This window comes from Scomber japonicus, chromosome 9, assembly GCF_027409825.1.
Source record: "Scomber japonicus isolate fScoJap1 chromosome 9, fScoJap1.pri, whole genome shotgun sequence".
Lineage (NCBI taxonomy): Eukaryota > Metazoa > Chordata > Actinopteri > Scombriformes > Scombridae > Scomber > Scomber japonicus.
The window spans coordinates 34,433,531-34,449,883 of record NC_070586.1 but is presented as its reverse complement, the minus strand read 5'-3'; the positions used below and the strand labels follow the sequence as shown (position 1 = coordinate 34,449,883).

At 38.4% G+C, this 16,353-nt stretch overlaps 1 protein-coding gene across 1 annotated transcript in view; it reads left to right on the top strand.

Annotated features, from left to right (window-relative positions):
• The first annotated feature begins 3,704 nt into the window (after positions 1–3,704).
• LOC128364829 (dual specificity testis-specific protein kinase 1-like) overlaps positions 3,705–16,353 on the top strand; it is a 29,723-nt gene continuing 17,074 nt past the window's right edge. The window contains exons 1-2 of the mRNA XM_053325450.1: positions 3,705–3,918; positions 5,441–5,515. Of these exons, the coding sequence (XP_053181425.1) occupies positions 5,485–5,515 (31 nt within the window). The 5' untranslated portion in view covers positions 3,705–3,918; positions 5,441–5,484. The remainder of the gene's footprint in view (positions 3,919–5,440; positions 5,516–16,353) is intronic.

The following is a 16,353-nucleotide window of genomic DNA, read 5'->3' as shown; positions in this document are numbered from 1 at the left end:
TTAGGTAGAAAAAGAAGTAAAGCCAGAGTATGGACTATGCAGTTTTTAGTAGAATGTAACAAATCCAACTATGGGATATGAGAATGCAATCAAAATCAGAACATGGACATTTTAAAATATAAAAATGTACATATAATTATAAATTGTTGAGCCACACAATATTTTAACAGGTGTTCATCTTTCAGAACAGTTTGACATGAGATTTGAAGCCTGCTGCACATTGAATCAACAGATTGGATGATGGCGAGCTGCAGAGAGCAGAAGGTAATAGCATTAGTTGCTGTGTAATGACTGGCCTGCTGGCTGATGACTGCGGCAGAGCCGGTGAGTGGGCACAGAAATAGAAGGCTGATGCTTCATGATTCAGCGGTGTGGTGGAGCATTGGCAGATAGCGACACCTACAGCAGCCTGGCATCTCCACTACACCTCACTGTAGCTGAGATTGCCACGTGTTTTTCTTCTCCTGCGTCGCTGTTACCTAAACTGATCACTGGGTTTTAAGCACAGGGTGAAGAGAAGACTAATAATAAAGTATGTTGTGTGACCGTTTCATCATAAATCAGATTAAACCCCTTCAGGAAACACAACACACCCTCCTGTGGTCATGCTGATATTCCTTATTTCTTAGCCAACGAGACTGCTAACAAGTGGAGTTTTAAATTCACTGTAAAACAAGTGCTAAATATTTCATAAAAAAATGTTTAGCCCCTGTGTCAGATTGTCGACCAAAGCTGTAAACAACAACACTGACATATTATTACCCCATGAGCCCTATGAGGCAGTAACGTGTTAGCAAACAGTTGGTTAGAACACATCAGGCAGACACAGACATTAGCGACATTAGCAATAATTTTGACTTGTGTTTCTGTCCACCTGACTAATTTAAGCTAAATATCACCCTCTTTTTAGCTCTCTTTTGTTCCCCACTTACTCCTGAAAAGAATATCAGACACTTTAAATGCTTAAATGTTCACCAGCTAGCTGCTAGTTTTGTCTGGTAGCTATTAGATGCTCCCAAAGTAGTGTAATATGGGTTTATCTGTATATTTATCTTTTTAATTATCTGTTAGATTGAAACAAAGTTGTTCAGAGTGGTAGACTCAACCAGCAACCAAAACAATGAGCTGAAAGATGCTAAAATGCTCTGTAGAGCTTAGTGCACAATACTCTTTGGGTTTATTACTATAAATGACGACTTTCTTAACGGTCATTTAATAACAATATTTCTAGCCACACAAAGAATCTACTGCAAATATTCATTTTTCTTTTAGCTCTGTTTTGGTTTCCACCAACTCCTGTGAAAAGTAGCAGACTCTTTAGATGCTAAATGCTTCATCGTGTTCACTAGCTAGCTGCTAGTTTTCTCAGTCAGCTGCTTGGTGCTCCCAAAGTAGTGTAAGATAAAAAACCAAAACAATGATAAGAAAGATGTTAAGATGCTCTGTAGAGCTGAGGAGAAGTGCAAAATACTCTGTGAGTTTGTCAGTATAAGTAGCAGCTTTCTAATTTCACAGTCATTTGATCTGTTGTTTATATATAGAAATATACATATAGATTAGTACAGATTTAATGGCTGCAGGTAAATAGTAAAATACTATTTACTGTCACCATGTGGCAAACAGAGGAGCATGATGAAAACTGCCTTGTCACAAACATAACAGATGAGTTTCTAAAGAGGTTAAAGCTTGGTTTGGTTCAGAGATTGCATCAGTATACTGTCATGATAACACTAGACCAGAGCAGGGATTTTGGTGATTCTATTATTGTGATATGGTGGTTTGTGGTGTTCTTGTCTGATCTAAGTGTATAAACTTGGTTACTTTGACAAATGAGGAACGTTCTCAGCTAATTTGTAGTTTAAGAATGAAGTCATATCATCTGATCTTGTAGAGGTCCTAAGACCAGAGGCATCTGGAAGAAATTTGAATCAACAAATAGAATAATGACATCTTTTTTTGTTTGTTGTTTTTTCAATTTGTCACTGTCACACAAAACCATAATCTAACACATTCATAACTGAGCTGACTCATGAGTTTCAGAGTCTCTAGAGAGGCTGTGGCAGTGAAGACCAACATCTGGGGACAACTTATGACTAAGTTTGACTTCTCTTATGCTATTGAACTGAGTTACACCAATGCCATGACACCACTATTGTTATCTTTATGTAGTTTGCATCTAAATTATTCATGTACAGCCAACTCTCCACTACTGTGCATTAATGTAAAGAGTTCAACAGTAGTGAATGAGACACACAGCAACATGTTATAACACCTATGAAGCCTTAATGCAACTTTCTGATTACATTATTTACATGACTAGAATGCATATGATAATTAAAGAGCATTTCAGTGATTTAGTATTATATATTCATAAAGCTGGGGGTCTCACAAGAGACAGATTTTAAAAATTAAGGCCAAAATTGAAGCAGCAGAGGCTGAGATATCCTTACTGTTGGTCAAGCAAAGATGCTGATCCTACATTTCCCGTAATCCAACTCAACTTTATATCATTTTAACTCCATACCCCAGTTTCTAACAAAGGCTTTTATTATAAAATTGTCATCAAACGTAAGCTAGCATTAGTAGATTTGTATTCGTTTTGACAAAGTTCCAGTTACATTATACAACTCACAGGCACAGTAGTGCTTGTTATGATGGAGTTCCTCCTTTAGAATAATTGGTTTTGGTGGATACTTGCACACTAATTGCCTGTAATGGTTTAAATACTATTTCAGGAACTTATTTTCACCATAAATTCGGGACTAAAAACTTTAACCTTTGTGTGATGAAAATGAACAAATGTACAACTAACAACTTAATTTCGACACAACAGACACAATATTTATACTGACGCAACATTTATGGTACATTGTTGTAGATGCACTGCACAGCTCAGGATGTGTGCTCTGCAGGAACAGACAAAAGCCACATCAGGTTCATTGGGTTTACATTTAACTGTTATGTATCCAGGGCTGTCCTTAAAGAATGATATGCATGCAATCTACTGTATGTTAGTGCAATGCAGAAAATATGTTCCAATCCAAACTTTTGAAACTGACTGCACAGGAGGTCTCATGAAGCCTGAATTTAGTGATTTTATACAGTAGTACCACATCAACCTCCAGCTTCATCAGCTTAAATTTGCCTGTATTGTCGTGTTCCTCTTCTCATTTCACCATGTAAAGCTCTTCTCCATTCTCCATAGAGTGTCCATTCTGTCTGTTATTTGTGTGCCTTCTGTTCCAGTCTATTCATTTCCCACACTGACTGAGTGGGAGTTTATGCTCTGGGCCTGAGCTCCCCATTGTTCAAAACACTCCCACCTCTGCGCTGTGTTTTATCGAGATACTTCTGATCAACAGCTTTCAGAACACATTTCATGTTGCCATTAGAAGTCATTATATACAAATGTTTTGACTCAGTGCTCTTATTGTGAATCAGTGGTCCCCAAAGTGGGGTTTGGGGGCCAAAGATGATCATAATCAAGTGGTTCAAAAATAGATTATATAATTAAACCTCTGCTATAAACAATATGTACAAAAACACAAAATAGCCCTGTGTGAAAATCACTACCAGGCTTCCTGCTGCTCAGATGCGGCCAGCCTCCTCTCATCGTGGGTGGAGTCACATCCACCGACGTGCTGGTGAAGCTGGTTCCTAAGACAACCCATAAAAAAACATGCATTTGCATTAGCGGGGTTTGTTTGAGCACATCCAGAGTGAGGTGAGCTGCAGGAGGCTGAGTGAGCGAGTGCACCGTCAGGACGCTGCAAGAGGTGCGTTAAACCCACCACCACTTCCTGCACTGTCAACTAACTAGAGCGGATATATGATGCAGAAGACTTCGTTGGCACTGTAAACCTGAGACCTGCATTTTTTTCCGCCTTTTTTTTCCTGCAAACGGCAGACAGAATTCATGTGAGTATATGACAATACAATCCATTGTTGTCCACTGTGTTTGTAGAAAGTTGAAAACAGGCTGCCACAAACTTAAAAAGAATACTGACAGATGTTATACAAGAGAGCAACATCTGGAGTCTGTTTAGAGATATCAGTGCAAAAAGATAAATATAGAAATGCTTAACTCATCAATAACAGCTGGAAACAAAGACCTACAGAGTCATTACAAAGTTACTGTTGACGACAGTTGACAGTATACAAATATTTGCAGTGATACTGTGAAGTTTTATAGTGGTTCCCAACCTAGGGATCGGGACACTCAAAGCGGTCGAAAGATAAATCTGAGGGGTCCCCAGGGATAAAAAGAGGAGAGAAAAGTATTCAGAAAAGGCAGTCCAGACAAGTAGGGGTTCAGAATTGTCTGTGTGGCAATTACTTTGTGGTGGTTCAAGTCATTATTAGAGCCTCAGTGATTAGTTGAAAAAACAAACAAACAAGATATTTGAGGTGGCGTCCTGGGCTATGGAAAACATAAAACATTTTCAACATTTTTAGACATTTTATAGGATGACTAACAGATGAATTGATTTTTAGCAGAGCACTTTAGCATCTTCTCTACAGCAATAACATGTACTCAGTGAGAATGCTCTTATAAACCCAGTACACTACTGTACCTGCCCAACACCAAACAACAGATATACACAGCTGTAGACTAGGTGGGAAACATAGTGGAGCATTTAGCACCTAAAGAACAAGAAAGTTAATTTTCTCAGTAGTTTATCAGAGAAGGAACATTCATTCATGTTAAAATGTAGAATAATGTTGCCACATCAACTTTATAAGATGATGTCAGTATCTATTAGCTGCTATAGTATATTTACAGCTTGTTGCACTGCCACCATGTGGCCACGAAAAATAGATAAATACGACAAATATATGCTTAACTGAAAAATCAGAAACATGGGGCACAGTAGTGTTCCAGCATAGAAACATTGGTCAGTTTCTGAAAACAATGGGCGAAATTAAAGGACTGTGGCACAATTAGTTTTAAAAATTTCACTACTTTTTTCTTATAAAATGCTAACTTCTAAAATCACTCTATAGAAACTATATGAGAGGTGAAATTTACTGTTTTAGTTGTACTCCTTACAAATTTGTCATGAGAAACCCAAGGTTGGGAACCACTGTCAGAGAGATAACAAATCTGTAGGATAAGATAATAGATCTGCATTGTCTTTCCTTGAAGACATCACCTTAATTTGATTTGAAACCTTTTGCAGAATGCTTTTGGGAATTATACATACAACAGTCAACAGCTGTCTTACATTAATACTGTCATCTGTCACCTGGAAATTAACTAACCTGTGACTTATTCCAAATAAACACTGTCTGTTGTCAACGACTTCATGTGTGCCAGTCAGTCGTCATGCTAGTTTTCAGTGTTGCTTGCTTGACGGCACATGTTTTGTTGTTGCTCTTTGTAAGTCCTGTGTTTGTGCTTTTGCTCATTTGCTGTTGCATGTATGTGGTTCCTCCTCAGTTTCTGCACAGAGACCTCTGGATTTGTTCCAGCGTCCACACAAGATGCATATGAATAGCTTATTAAATCAATGGAGTAAGTACTGAGAGATTCTGATACTTTCCAGCTCTTCATCATAGTGTTTTGTATTTCCTGTCACTAAATGCATGAAATTACCCAGGAAGTGATATTGATGTCTTATACCTGTTTAAGATATGTACACTCACTCAGAGGTAGGTGACGAACTGAAGTTATGTGACACTGAAGTGAGAAACCACAACTCCATCACTTGTCCTGAGCTATGTGTGCATCGCTTGATGTCTATGTCTCACATCCATCACAACAGTGTTAAATCATTGTGTGCCTAGTGTGTTATTGTGTCTGACATGAACTGGGGCTTTAAGCAGGTGAATCTGCTGTACAGTAATTGTGCGTAGCTCTGCATTGTTCTGAAATAGAAAGACCGTCGCTCAGCATCCTGCCTTTCTAAGATGGTGTGTCAGAGAAGTGTCCTGTTACCTGCCCTCCATGGGAAACACATCGTGTACAGGCTTAGGTTATTGTCTTCTCTCTCTTTTTTTTTTACCTCTTACAAATCCTGTTCAGAGAATCTGTTCTATGCCTGAGCTCTAGTTAAAGAGTATTTCTTTGTAGTATATAAATGCATAGTTGTTTTTTTCTTTTGTCCTGGGCTTTAGGGATTGTCCTCTTGTGCTGTTTGATTAAACAGAAACAAGCCACAGCAGTACTACAAAAGGTATCTGATTGCATCAATCCAAGTCCAAAACAAACACCTGCAAGTGATGAATTTCCGTTTGACACCAAGAAGTAAATGATTATTGTCATTTGAAGATTATTTTATTCCTCTGATATAATGATATTATAATAGCATAATAATGTAATAATAATAATAAATAAAAGGGCGAGGGGTGGGATTGTAGAGTGGTACATAAAACACATTATGGCTGGGGACAGAGTTATGTACCTTTAATTCTTCTACAGTCTCCACTCAGGATGTACACAGTGAGGAATGGAGGACACTACTTGTTTAGCCAATGTGACATGAATAGCCTCTTAGCTGCTAATGTGAAGTGTGGCAATAATGAAGTCTAAAAAAATGACCATGCATGCAGGTCATGTCCATATATCATATGATAAGTCCATATATAGACATGATGATGTTGATAATTATTGTACGATTAATCAATAATGTCATTATAGTGACAGGCCTAGCAAGAAGCACACTCCTTTTTTAGTGCTTGCTTGTGCACACAAAGGGCACTAGAGTTTGTCAGGCTTGTGTGTTTTTATGTGTTTAGGTGAAATGGTCCAAATCGGTAGTTCAGAATATTATGCAGCAATTTACTCTGGGTGAAATTAAGTAAATTCAGTATGTATGAAAGAGCCCTTTCAGACATGTTGTCTAATTTTTTTTAATTTTTTTTGCACAAAAAAGCTCAATTGCCTTAATTTAACCCTTAAAATGACCCATATTCCTTCTACCGCATTGAAAAATCCAGAATCTATGAATATTCAAATAGTTTTCATTTCAAAAGTTAAACTTCTGTACATGAGATGTGTACTACTTCATTAAGAAGTCTATTCTCAGTGTTTGTGCACTGGAAGTTTCCACATTGCACTTTTACATTGCATACTGGACCACAAGTGCAAACAAAAGTGAATTAATGTGAAAACAGCTTTCAAGTGTCAAACTTTGCACATGAACATACATCACTTTGCAACATCCAAGTGAAACAACAATAAACGAGACATTTTTTCAGTGGAGGTGGGCTTGAAGTAATACGAGGCTATGAGAAAAGTTAATGTTTTCCTGAAAATATGGTAATTATTTATGTTCGAGCATTGGCTTTGAGTCATAATCACCATCTTTTTATTTACCTTCACGCTGGTGCTGTTCCATGTCTGTAAAGCTTTGTGACAAGATGCATGTTTGACTGGCTGTGTAGGTTGCACCAGGCCTTTGAAAACAGCTCTCAGCACACACCATCTGTGTCGTCTGCCTCCGTTCTGAGACAGCCAGCTTTGGATTTATATGCAGACTTGTTTTGGGAGTCTGTGCTGTAGATGGAGGGAGGGATAGAGAGGGAATCCTAATGAATCCTCTATACACTTCTCCTGCTTTTGATGCTGATGTGTGTGTGTGTGGGGGGATTTGTCAGGGAATCCCTCCAGCTGGGGATCACACTTATCATAAGCAGTGTCCTGTCCTTGCAGCCCTAAGCCCTCACTTCACAGATGGTAAACTGAGAATAATCTCGGCGTGAAACACAGATGAATCCTGTCAATTTCACATCTTTGCATCTTTGTGATTTCTCGCTGTGCGCCGTCTGCGTTCTGTGTTTTCCTTGAGAGGTTTTGGGCGTAACTCACCACAGGCAGCATGCTACTGTAGGGCAGTTCCTTCCTATCTACAAACCACACTCATCAAAGACTAACACACTGTAGCTTAATGGAGTAGTTCAACATTTTTGGAGACACACACTCTGTTCAAGTGTGAAGATGAGAGGATATCAAAGCTCACATCAGCCTTACAGGATGATTCCAATGTTTTTTAACCTTGGTCTTTTTCTCATTAAATCCATCGTGACTATAAGTCATTAACTTTCTTCTCCCAACACCATTGTAGAGAGTATTTTGATATGTATATTTTGTTAACATTATGTGTTTATTCCTATGTAGTGTGTGGGTGTGTGTCTGTGTGGGTATGAATAGTAACTTGGCTTATTTTTATTGGTGATGTTAGGTTTTATTGTGTGTTTTATGGTTTCTTTTACCTGGCCAGGGGCTGCAGATGGAAATGAGCTAGTAGCTAAATCTGGTATTGTATTTTGAACATGGTCCCAAATATTATAAATAAAATGAAATAAAATAAAATAAAGTAACATTGTCATTACCACAGCATGTACTAGACATGGAGGGAAACAAAATACACTACACTCCTACCTAAAAAACATATATAAACATATTGAAACATTATAAACATATAATATTACACGTTACGTTACATTTTTTTAAAAAAACCCTGAGGACATATTAAAAGTGCATAAAAGACTTTCAATAATCCAGATAATGTACATAAATCATCTCTGAGATGGCATGAAGTAAACAGAAAACAGAAAGTAGCCTAGATAGAGTAGATTAGCAATTTTAGCTAGCTTCATAGGAATCTACTCTAGTTCTGCAGCTAATTATTATTTCCATTATTGATTAATCTGAACATTATTTTCTCAATTAATCATTGTTTCAAGGTGATGTTGTCAAATTTCTTGTGTTGTCCAAAGATATTCAACTTTCCAGCTAACTAAGCTAAAGTACATAGCTGCTGACTCATTTTCAGTCATTACAAACATTGGTCCCCCTTTTTCCGGTGTGAATGCAGTTAGCTACAACAGCTAATCCAGCAGAAAATGTATGAATTTACATTTGGTTGGACTCAGAGACAGGTATTGAAATTGTTTATGTACAATTTAATTTTACTCGTAAAGCTATAGATTGTATAGAAGGTTCGTGCTGCTATACATATTTTGCTGGAGTCTGTATCTCCTGGAGCTCTACAACGGAGATAGCAAATGCTAACATGGATGGATAGCCTAGCTTAGAATAAAGTGTAAGCCTATTTCTACATGTAAATGTGTGAATTTAATACTTTCTTTGTTTAACCGCTACATAAAGAGAAGGTTAAACACAAATTGTGGTTTTAGGGGGAACATATGTGTTGAAACTTTTTTTCTTGTCTTTCTTACACTTTTTACAAAGCTTCCAGTCGCTGATTTTAATAACTGGCTAAAGCTAACAGCAGCTAACAGCTACTACTAATCTAGCTCTCATTGGATGTTTACTTGCTTCAAATGCTGCATTGAGGAATGTTGGCTCTCTGGGTTCACAGGTTCACATTTTTCTCACATGGTATGAACTTGACAAACATCGTTGACTTGGCTCGAATGTTGGATGAGTTCAGTGTTGTGGTGGTGGGAGGCAGCTGAAAGGGACAGAGATACATTGTGCTGTTTCCACATTTTGTATGACCTCCAACACTGTTTCCAGCCCACTCGCCCATCCCTACAAGTGGTATGTTGTTCTCAGATAGGATTCTTCTCCTCTGAAAAAATATAGAGTTCCTAATGTTTCCTCAAGTGGTCAGAGTGTCACTCTGTGTTATGCTAAAATCAGCAGTGTTTGTTTGGATGCCACATATAACCATTGTGGGAGATACTGGCCAATATGGGGGAGAATTCCCAGATGTCTTGAATGCATCTGAAATAGAATGGTTTCAGTTTTTTATGTGAGTTTTACATACTGTTACACGGCACGTAACAGTATGTAATGTTTAATCCCTATACAAAGCACATCCCTGCATGCTAACCATACAGTCAGTGCTTGGTTTGTTGTGTCACATGTGCCAGCGAAGGAGCCCAGTAGATATATGGTTACACTCAAGCATCAAGGGTTTTCAAGAGCTTGAACGAGCTTGAACACCCACAATGCCAAGCTGGTTTTAGCTGAGCAGTCCTATTTTAAGATGTCATATTAAAATAATACATGTTGGCCTTGTTGTGCTGGACGTTGATATTTCCAGTGCTGTTCTGGTAGCTCAGCAAGAAGTTAAATGCGTGCCAGTGTAACCAATAAAAGGTTGGCAACCACCTCCTGAGCAGTAATGTATCTAGCTCTCCCTCTATAATACTGTAATGTTGCCATTTTGTTTTGTGTCCAACAGTGCTGTGTTTATTAGGGGCTGTCAAAAATTTTGTGGTGTGGGGAGGAGGGCTGAACCTGTTTCAGTTAATAGAATGGCAAGGCTCTCCCTAACATTATTCATATTTTCTTTGGGGGCTCTTCTTGACTATTAGAGTACATCAGTTACAAGAGGTGACCCTTCAAAAGTGTGTCCAAAACTATGACGTCTTGTTCCTCAGAGCTAGAGTTGCAACAACAACCACATTACTACCTCACCAAGGAGGTGTACCACAGGGTAGATCACATTACAGACACGACAGCTATTTATTGTATCCGAAAGTGTTTCCACCATCATGACAGTTATATCTTAAGCGTTGTGTGATAAAAACAGGAAACATTGTTTGCCATTTGTATCCGTCTGGTTTAGTTTGACACTTGGATGTTCTGGGTAACAGAGAAATGAATATCACACAGTGTGAGGTAGATGATGTGGCCCCTCAGTTGACCACAGACTGTTTCCAGGTAAGAACAAACAGTGTAACCTGAGCTTAAGTACCGTAAATGAAGATAGTGAGTGAGGTCAGCGGAGCGGAAAAACACAGAAGAAGAAATGTATAATGTACCACTTCCTGAGGCAAGGGGTTTTTCCAAGTAAAGACCTACAAGGGAACTGAGTTCAGAATAATTCAAAAGCTTTGATGAACTGGTTGACTGGTTGACTGGGTTTAGATGCTTATACATAAAACTGAAGAGGGACAAATTTACAACAACAAGCCCAACCGCAGACTGTTCTCAAAGGTAACAGACTCAAGAGATATATCCTGTTATTGTTAGAGAATAACACACATTGATAACTAATGACTCTTCTGTAACATTTGCCCTGATGTGTACATGAATCCATATATCAAGAATATCATTTCTAATGTGAAACTCAACAATTTCTTTGGAAAAAGTGTCACATCATGGTTTGGAGTTTTAGTAACACATGAAACACATGACATTTCAAATAAATCATACATGGGATTGAAGGAGAAAGGAAAGAAAGGCTAGAAGTATTTTTAAAATATCAATATACAGAGCTACAAGTAACCTGCTAGCCTAAAAATGTTTCATATGTAACCAGTCCGTAATTGTGCATTCATGTTTTTAAGAAAGTATTTGTTTTTGTTTTACCAAACAATATATTGCAGTGTCCTTAAAACTAAATGAATACCTTCAGATTTAATTGAGATTTCATTTCAGATTGACCAACATTGAGTGTTTAAATACCACATTTTCAACCTGCCACATAAAGATTTTTGCTTTAAAAAAGAAATAAATTTAAGTATAAATTATGTGCAACTTAATCCTAAATTTGTGCTTCTTTGGTTTAATTAATGTCATTAGCCCTCTGTTCTTCATACTTAGCAAACATGGCTTCACTTTTCTTTATAAAAAACAACTTATTTTGACCGCTTATGTTATATCTCCACTCACGCTCCATTCTTCTGTATCAAGTACATTAACTAAGTTACTCATATCTTCAAGCAAAACCTTTGCACATATTGCCTTCTAAAGCCAGTTTTAATGCATATTTGGACACCTCCAAAAAATATCTAAAAGCACTTTTGCAATTCTTCAGATATAGAAAGATTTTCAAGATCTCAAGCTGAGAAATCAAATACAGGACAAACTCAAGCTTGAAAAAGTATCATGGATGGTTTTAAACAATTTTCAGACTGTATGTGTTGGTTTCTACTCAGGAGTTTAAATGATTTATCCATTAAGGTTAAGTATGTTTAAGTGGTTTGCTTATTAGAGCAGCAGCTTCTATGACACAGTATACCATTAACGGACAGTATTTCTGTCATGGAGAGCAGTGATTGCATTACCTGTGACTCTGCATCATGCCCTATTCATTTACTGAAATGAAGCTCTACATTACAGAACACTGAACTCACTGGAGTTCTGTGAAAGTACTCCTGCACATAGTAGACCACTCCTCCATACTATTTACATGACCAAGTCAATATTGCATTAGTCAGGAAAGGATTTAAAATGATCGAACTGCATGGATCCTTATCTAAATAGTTGATGTCGGCCTCAGGCTAATACCACAGAGCAGAGCACAGAGGATTGCTATTTTTAAAGCTGTCATCCAAATTAGTAATGCAGTATGCAGTATTTTGGATCATAGCAGCATTAAGGTCTAGCATGCCAAATGGTATCTCCTACATAATGTTGTGATATAGCCTTTTGAAGCTGATGCACCACCTCCAAGCTCATTAGGATGTAGTGCACTGTTCAGGTTTGTTTCATAGAATGTTGCAGTACATAAAACTTTCTATGTGCTTAATACTACAATGATTGTAATTTACTGTGAACTAAGTGAGTTCAATTACAATCAATTCAATTACTTCAATTAAGTTGTTAAATAACCACGAGAATGTGCTGCAAGATCTGTATTTTCTATATTTCTCCCTTGTCAGGAAAGTGTGATATCACTCAAAAGCAGCATTATATTATTTAACCCTTGCATACTGTTCATACTCTACATCTGCACTATATTCTGGGTCAATTTTGACCCAGTCTAAGAATCCCCTCATAATACCAAATTTTAGACCACAGACCTATGCATCAATAGCCGATCTGACTGATCAATAAATTGGTGATTAAACCTTGATTAAAAACCTTGATAAACAGCTACTATCACACAATATCATGTCTTATTTTACCTAAGACATGAAAATAGAACATAGCAATAATGATGGAAATGTATTTTATAACTTTATGGAAGTGTGGGGTTTATTGTAGAACCATTAGAGCCATCAGTCTTCACTGCTACATCATAAAAAGAAATCCTCATAACTACTATCTTATTAAAACTATGAACTATTCATCTCACTAAAACACATGGACATAGATACCGCTCAAATTTGACCCAGAACAGCTTCAATGGACTAAAATTTGTTGCACCTATACAAAAGTATAACATTTAAAAAAAAAAACTTTTTCGGCATTTTTGGCCACTTTAGGAAAAGTCGTAAAATTTCAGAATACAAGACATTTGGGGTGTTTGTAACGCTGTTAAATGTCACAACGGGTCAAATTTGACCTGAACAGTATGTAAGGGTTAACGTGTAAACATATGGTTAATGTTCTCCAATAGTGATGCAACTCTGCATTTCTGCTTTGTCGACCACCAAGTGCAGTTGACGCCAGAGGGGGAGCTACAGATATGTGTGGTCCAGCTCCGGCTGTCCCCTTATTGATCTGGTGTCAACCCATCTGACATATCACAGACCCCTGACCCCCCCTCCCACCATGGCTGCCCTTCAGAATCCTGGAGACGAAAGCAGAGCTTCGGGGGCAGCTGTGGCTCTGAAAACGAGCATCACCTCGCTTCGGAAAATCCATGAAGCAATTAACAGCTACTGTGGCTTGGCCCGGTCCGGTTTAAGTGCTCGGCTTTAAAGCATTAGCCCGCCGCCAAAAATGTCATGACTCGAGGGCTGTTAAAGGCAGATTAATGTTCTGCTGTGGTGCAGTTGCCCTCATCGCCCGCATACTTTATCCCTGAAGTCACCGGGGCTCTGAGGATGCTGTTATCCACACCCAAGCTTAGACTAGAATGTCAGTAAGAGACTCTGCTGGCATTCATTTCCAGTTCTGTTGTGGCTTGCACCTGGAAATGACTAGTTTTAGCCAGTTAGTGTGTTGTTGTCTGGGAGGGTAGCGTCTCATCAAGTTCATTAAAACTTGCTGCATTTGGTGTAGAAAGGGGAAAGCAGACTGAGTCATTGATGGTGTGACTTTTATCATTTCAGTGTGAACTCCTGAGTGAGTCACCTCCTTGACGTCACCTAATGACGTGAATCTCTGTTTGGGAGGTGACACGGCTCTTCGGGGCTGCTCAGAAGTCATTGGTCTAAGTGAATAGACACACACATACACACACAAACACACACATACAGGCACACACCCTCTGCTTTGAGCTAACATCACATCCTAGTCTGATGTTTTGGATATTCCCCAGAGAGAGGGCTTGTGTTGGAAAAAAAATCTCGCTTTGGTGTGAACTGATTTTGACATTCCTTATCAGCTGGTAGGACGTCACCGTGGCGATGGCCAGCTCTGATATTTCTAGTGGTCAGCCGCAGGTCAAACTCACAGAGGGTTGTGATAACTTCCCTTCACCACAGATAGACATGTTTCCTGGATGTTGCTGATATGACCTTCCTATCCCATATGTGAAAAAACACAAACGTCAAATGAATGTCTGCTGCTATATACCTCATTAAATCCATGCAGTTGTGTGAAGCTGTTGATATGTGTGGCTAGGTTCTTATTATGTTGCCTAAATGTGCAGTTTCTGTCTCCAGAAAGATCATGACTAGTGGTAAACCCAAACTGCAGGCTACAAAATGTTCAGAAACCTACGCATGATGTCACAGATGGGATATCCATGCTTTTCTACAGTGTGTGGTCATGATGTGCTGGTGTGGATGGACCTAACAGTGGATGGGAAAAAGCGAGAGATGGAGTAAGAGACAGATCCTGGAAGAACGAAATCTTGGATGAGAAAAAGGAAAGGAAGCACAAATTGCAAACTTCACTTGTCAAATGGAGAAGCAAAAAAATGCTGTGGGAAATTATGTAATCAGGCTGACATTAATGCTTGAATTCAGCATAGCTTCATTTGTTTTTGTTGACATATGTTTTATTAGTATGTGAGGCTGTAGTATATGAGCACAACACTGATATTTTATCACCTTTTAAAAGTTAATATAGTTAGTCTGATGTAAACATTGGCCTATTTCCAACTAAAATGGAAAAAAAGTCAAATAAATTTGGTGCCAAGTCCTGCTTACCATGGTGACTGGAATGCTGAAATACCATCATGGTCTCCTGTACTCACCAACTAGTTGCTAACTGTGTCTGTGTGCTATTGGGTGCTGAACAGGAAGTGTACAGTGGGTTTATAAGAGCATCTGCTGCCAAAGAACAAAGTGAGAGTGACAGTAACAGTTAAGTTGTGGGCCATACAGCTGGGCACTGTAGTTGAAGTAAATGGCACTCAAACAGGATTAAACAGCATTTGCTGAAGACTTTTTGCAGGGACTGATTAAAGCAGGGGTCTCAAACTCATTTTAGTTCAAGGGCCACATACCACTCAATTTGATCTCAAGTAAAACCATTGCATAATGACCTACAAAACAGATGAATAGCATGAGATGTCCTAAGAAAAATGAGTGCAATTTAAACAATATTATGTCTCAGTTTTTTCAGAGAGTTGTATTCTGGTCAGAGTGGGAAAAAAGACCTCTGAAGCAGCAGAAAAATTGGAATTACTTTTCTGCAATTTTAATACTTTGCAAAGTTATCAAGTGGGCCAGACTAGGCCTGCATGCTGTATGTTTGAGGCCCCTGGATTAAAGGTACTCCTGTAGATTTTTTTTCACCACTAGTAGTACTGTGGAGAAACGTTTTATAGGGTTTTTAATGCATGTATGCAAGCATGCATGCAACAAAGATTTTTTGGCATTCTACTAACGAGACAAGCCAATGTAAACAATGTAGGGTTTTTAAAATCAGCTTTGCAAATGTTGCATGAGGTATCAGTGGCTATCAACACTGAGCCATAGTTACTGTTATTTCTAGCACCTATGTGTTTCAAGCCAAAAATGTGTTCATTTGGAACAAGTGATGCTGGGAAAGCCAACAACACCGATTCAGGCAACAAAAAGCAGCATGTCAGTGCGACAGATTTAAGGCCATGTGATGCTCATCAAGCAAACACATCAATCAAGACCAAAGTATGAAGAAGAAGCCTTCCTTTGACAATATATGAGAAACTTCTGTTTTTTGTGCATCAAATTTTGAGCAATTTGTGCAAAGTTTAACTGGAATTTTTCATTTGCAGAGCAGAAACTAATGTAAAACATGTATCAAAAGAAAGCTTTTGTTCTTAATCATGTTATTTCTATTCAATTTAACAGGATTCTACAGTACTTCCAAAGGAGAAGTACAACTGAAAGAGTTTAGGAACAGCTGCTTTGAAATATAGGTCTGTTTTCTATCATGCAGAGGGAGAGGAAGGAGAAATGAAGGATTGAGACAGTAGAAAAGAGAGACAGAGACAGCTAGATGATAGGGCTGCACTGTAAGCGTTTCTCTCTGACAGCGCCGGAGTTGAGACTGTGATGATTGTTTGGTCCAGAGCCGAATGAACAAAAGCAGCATGAATAGCCCGGGTT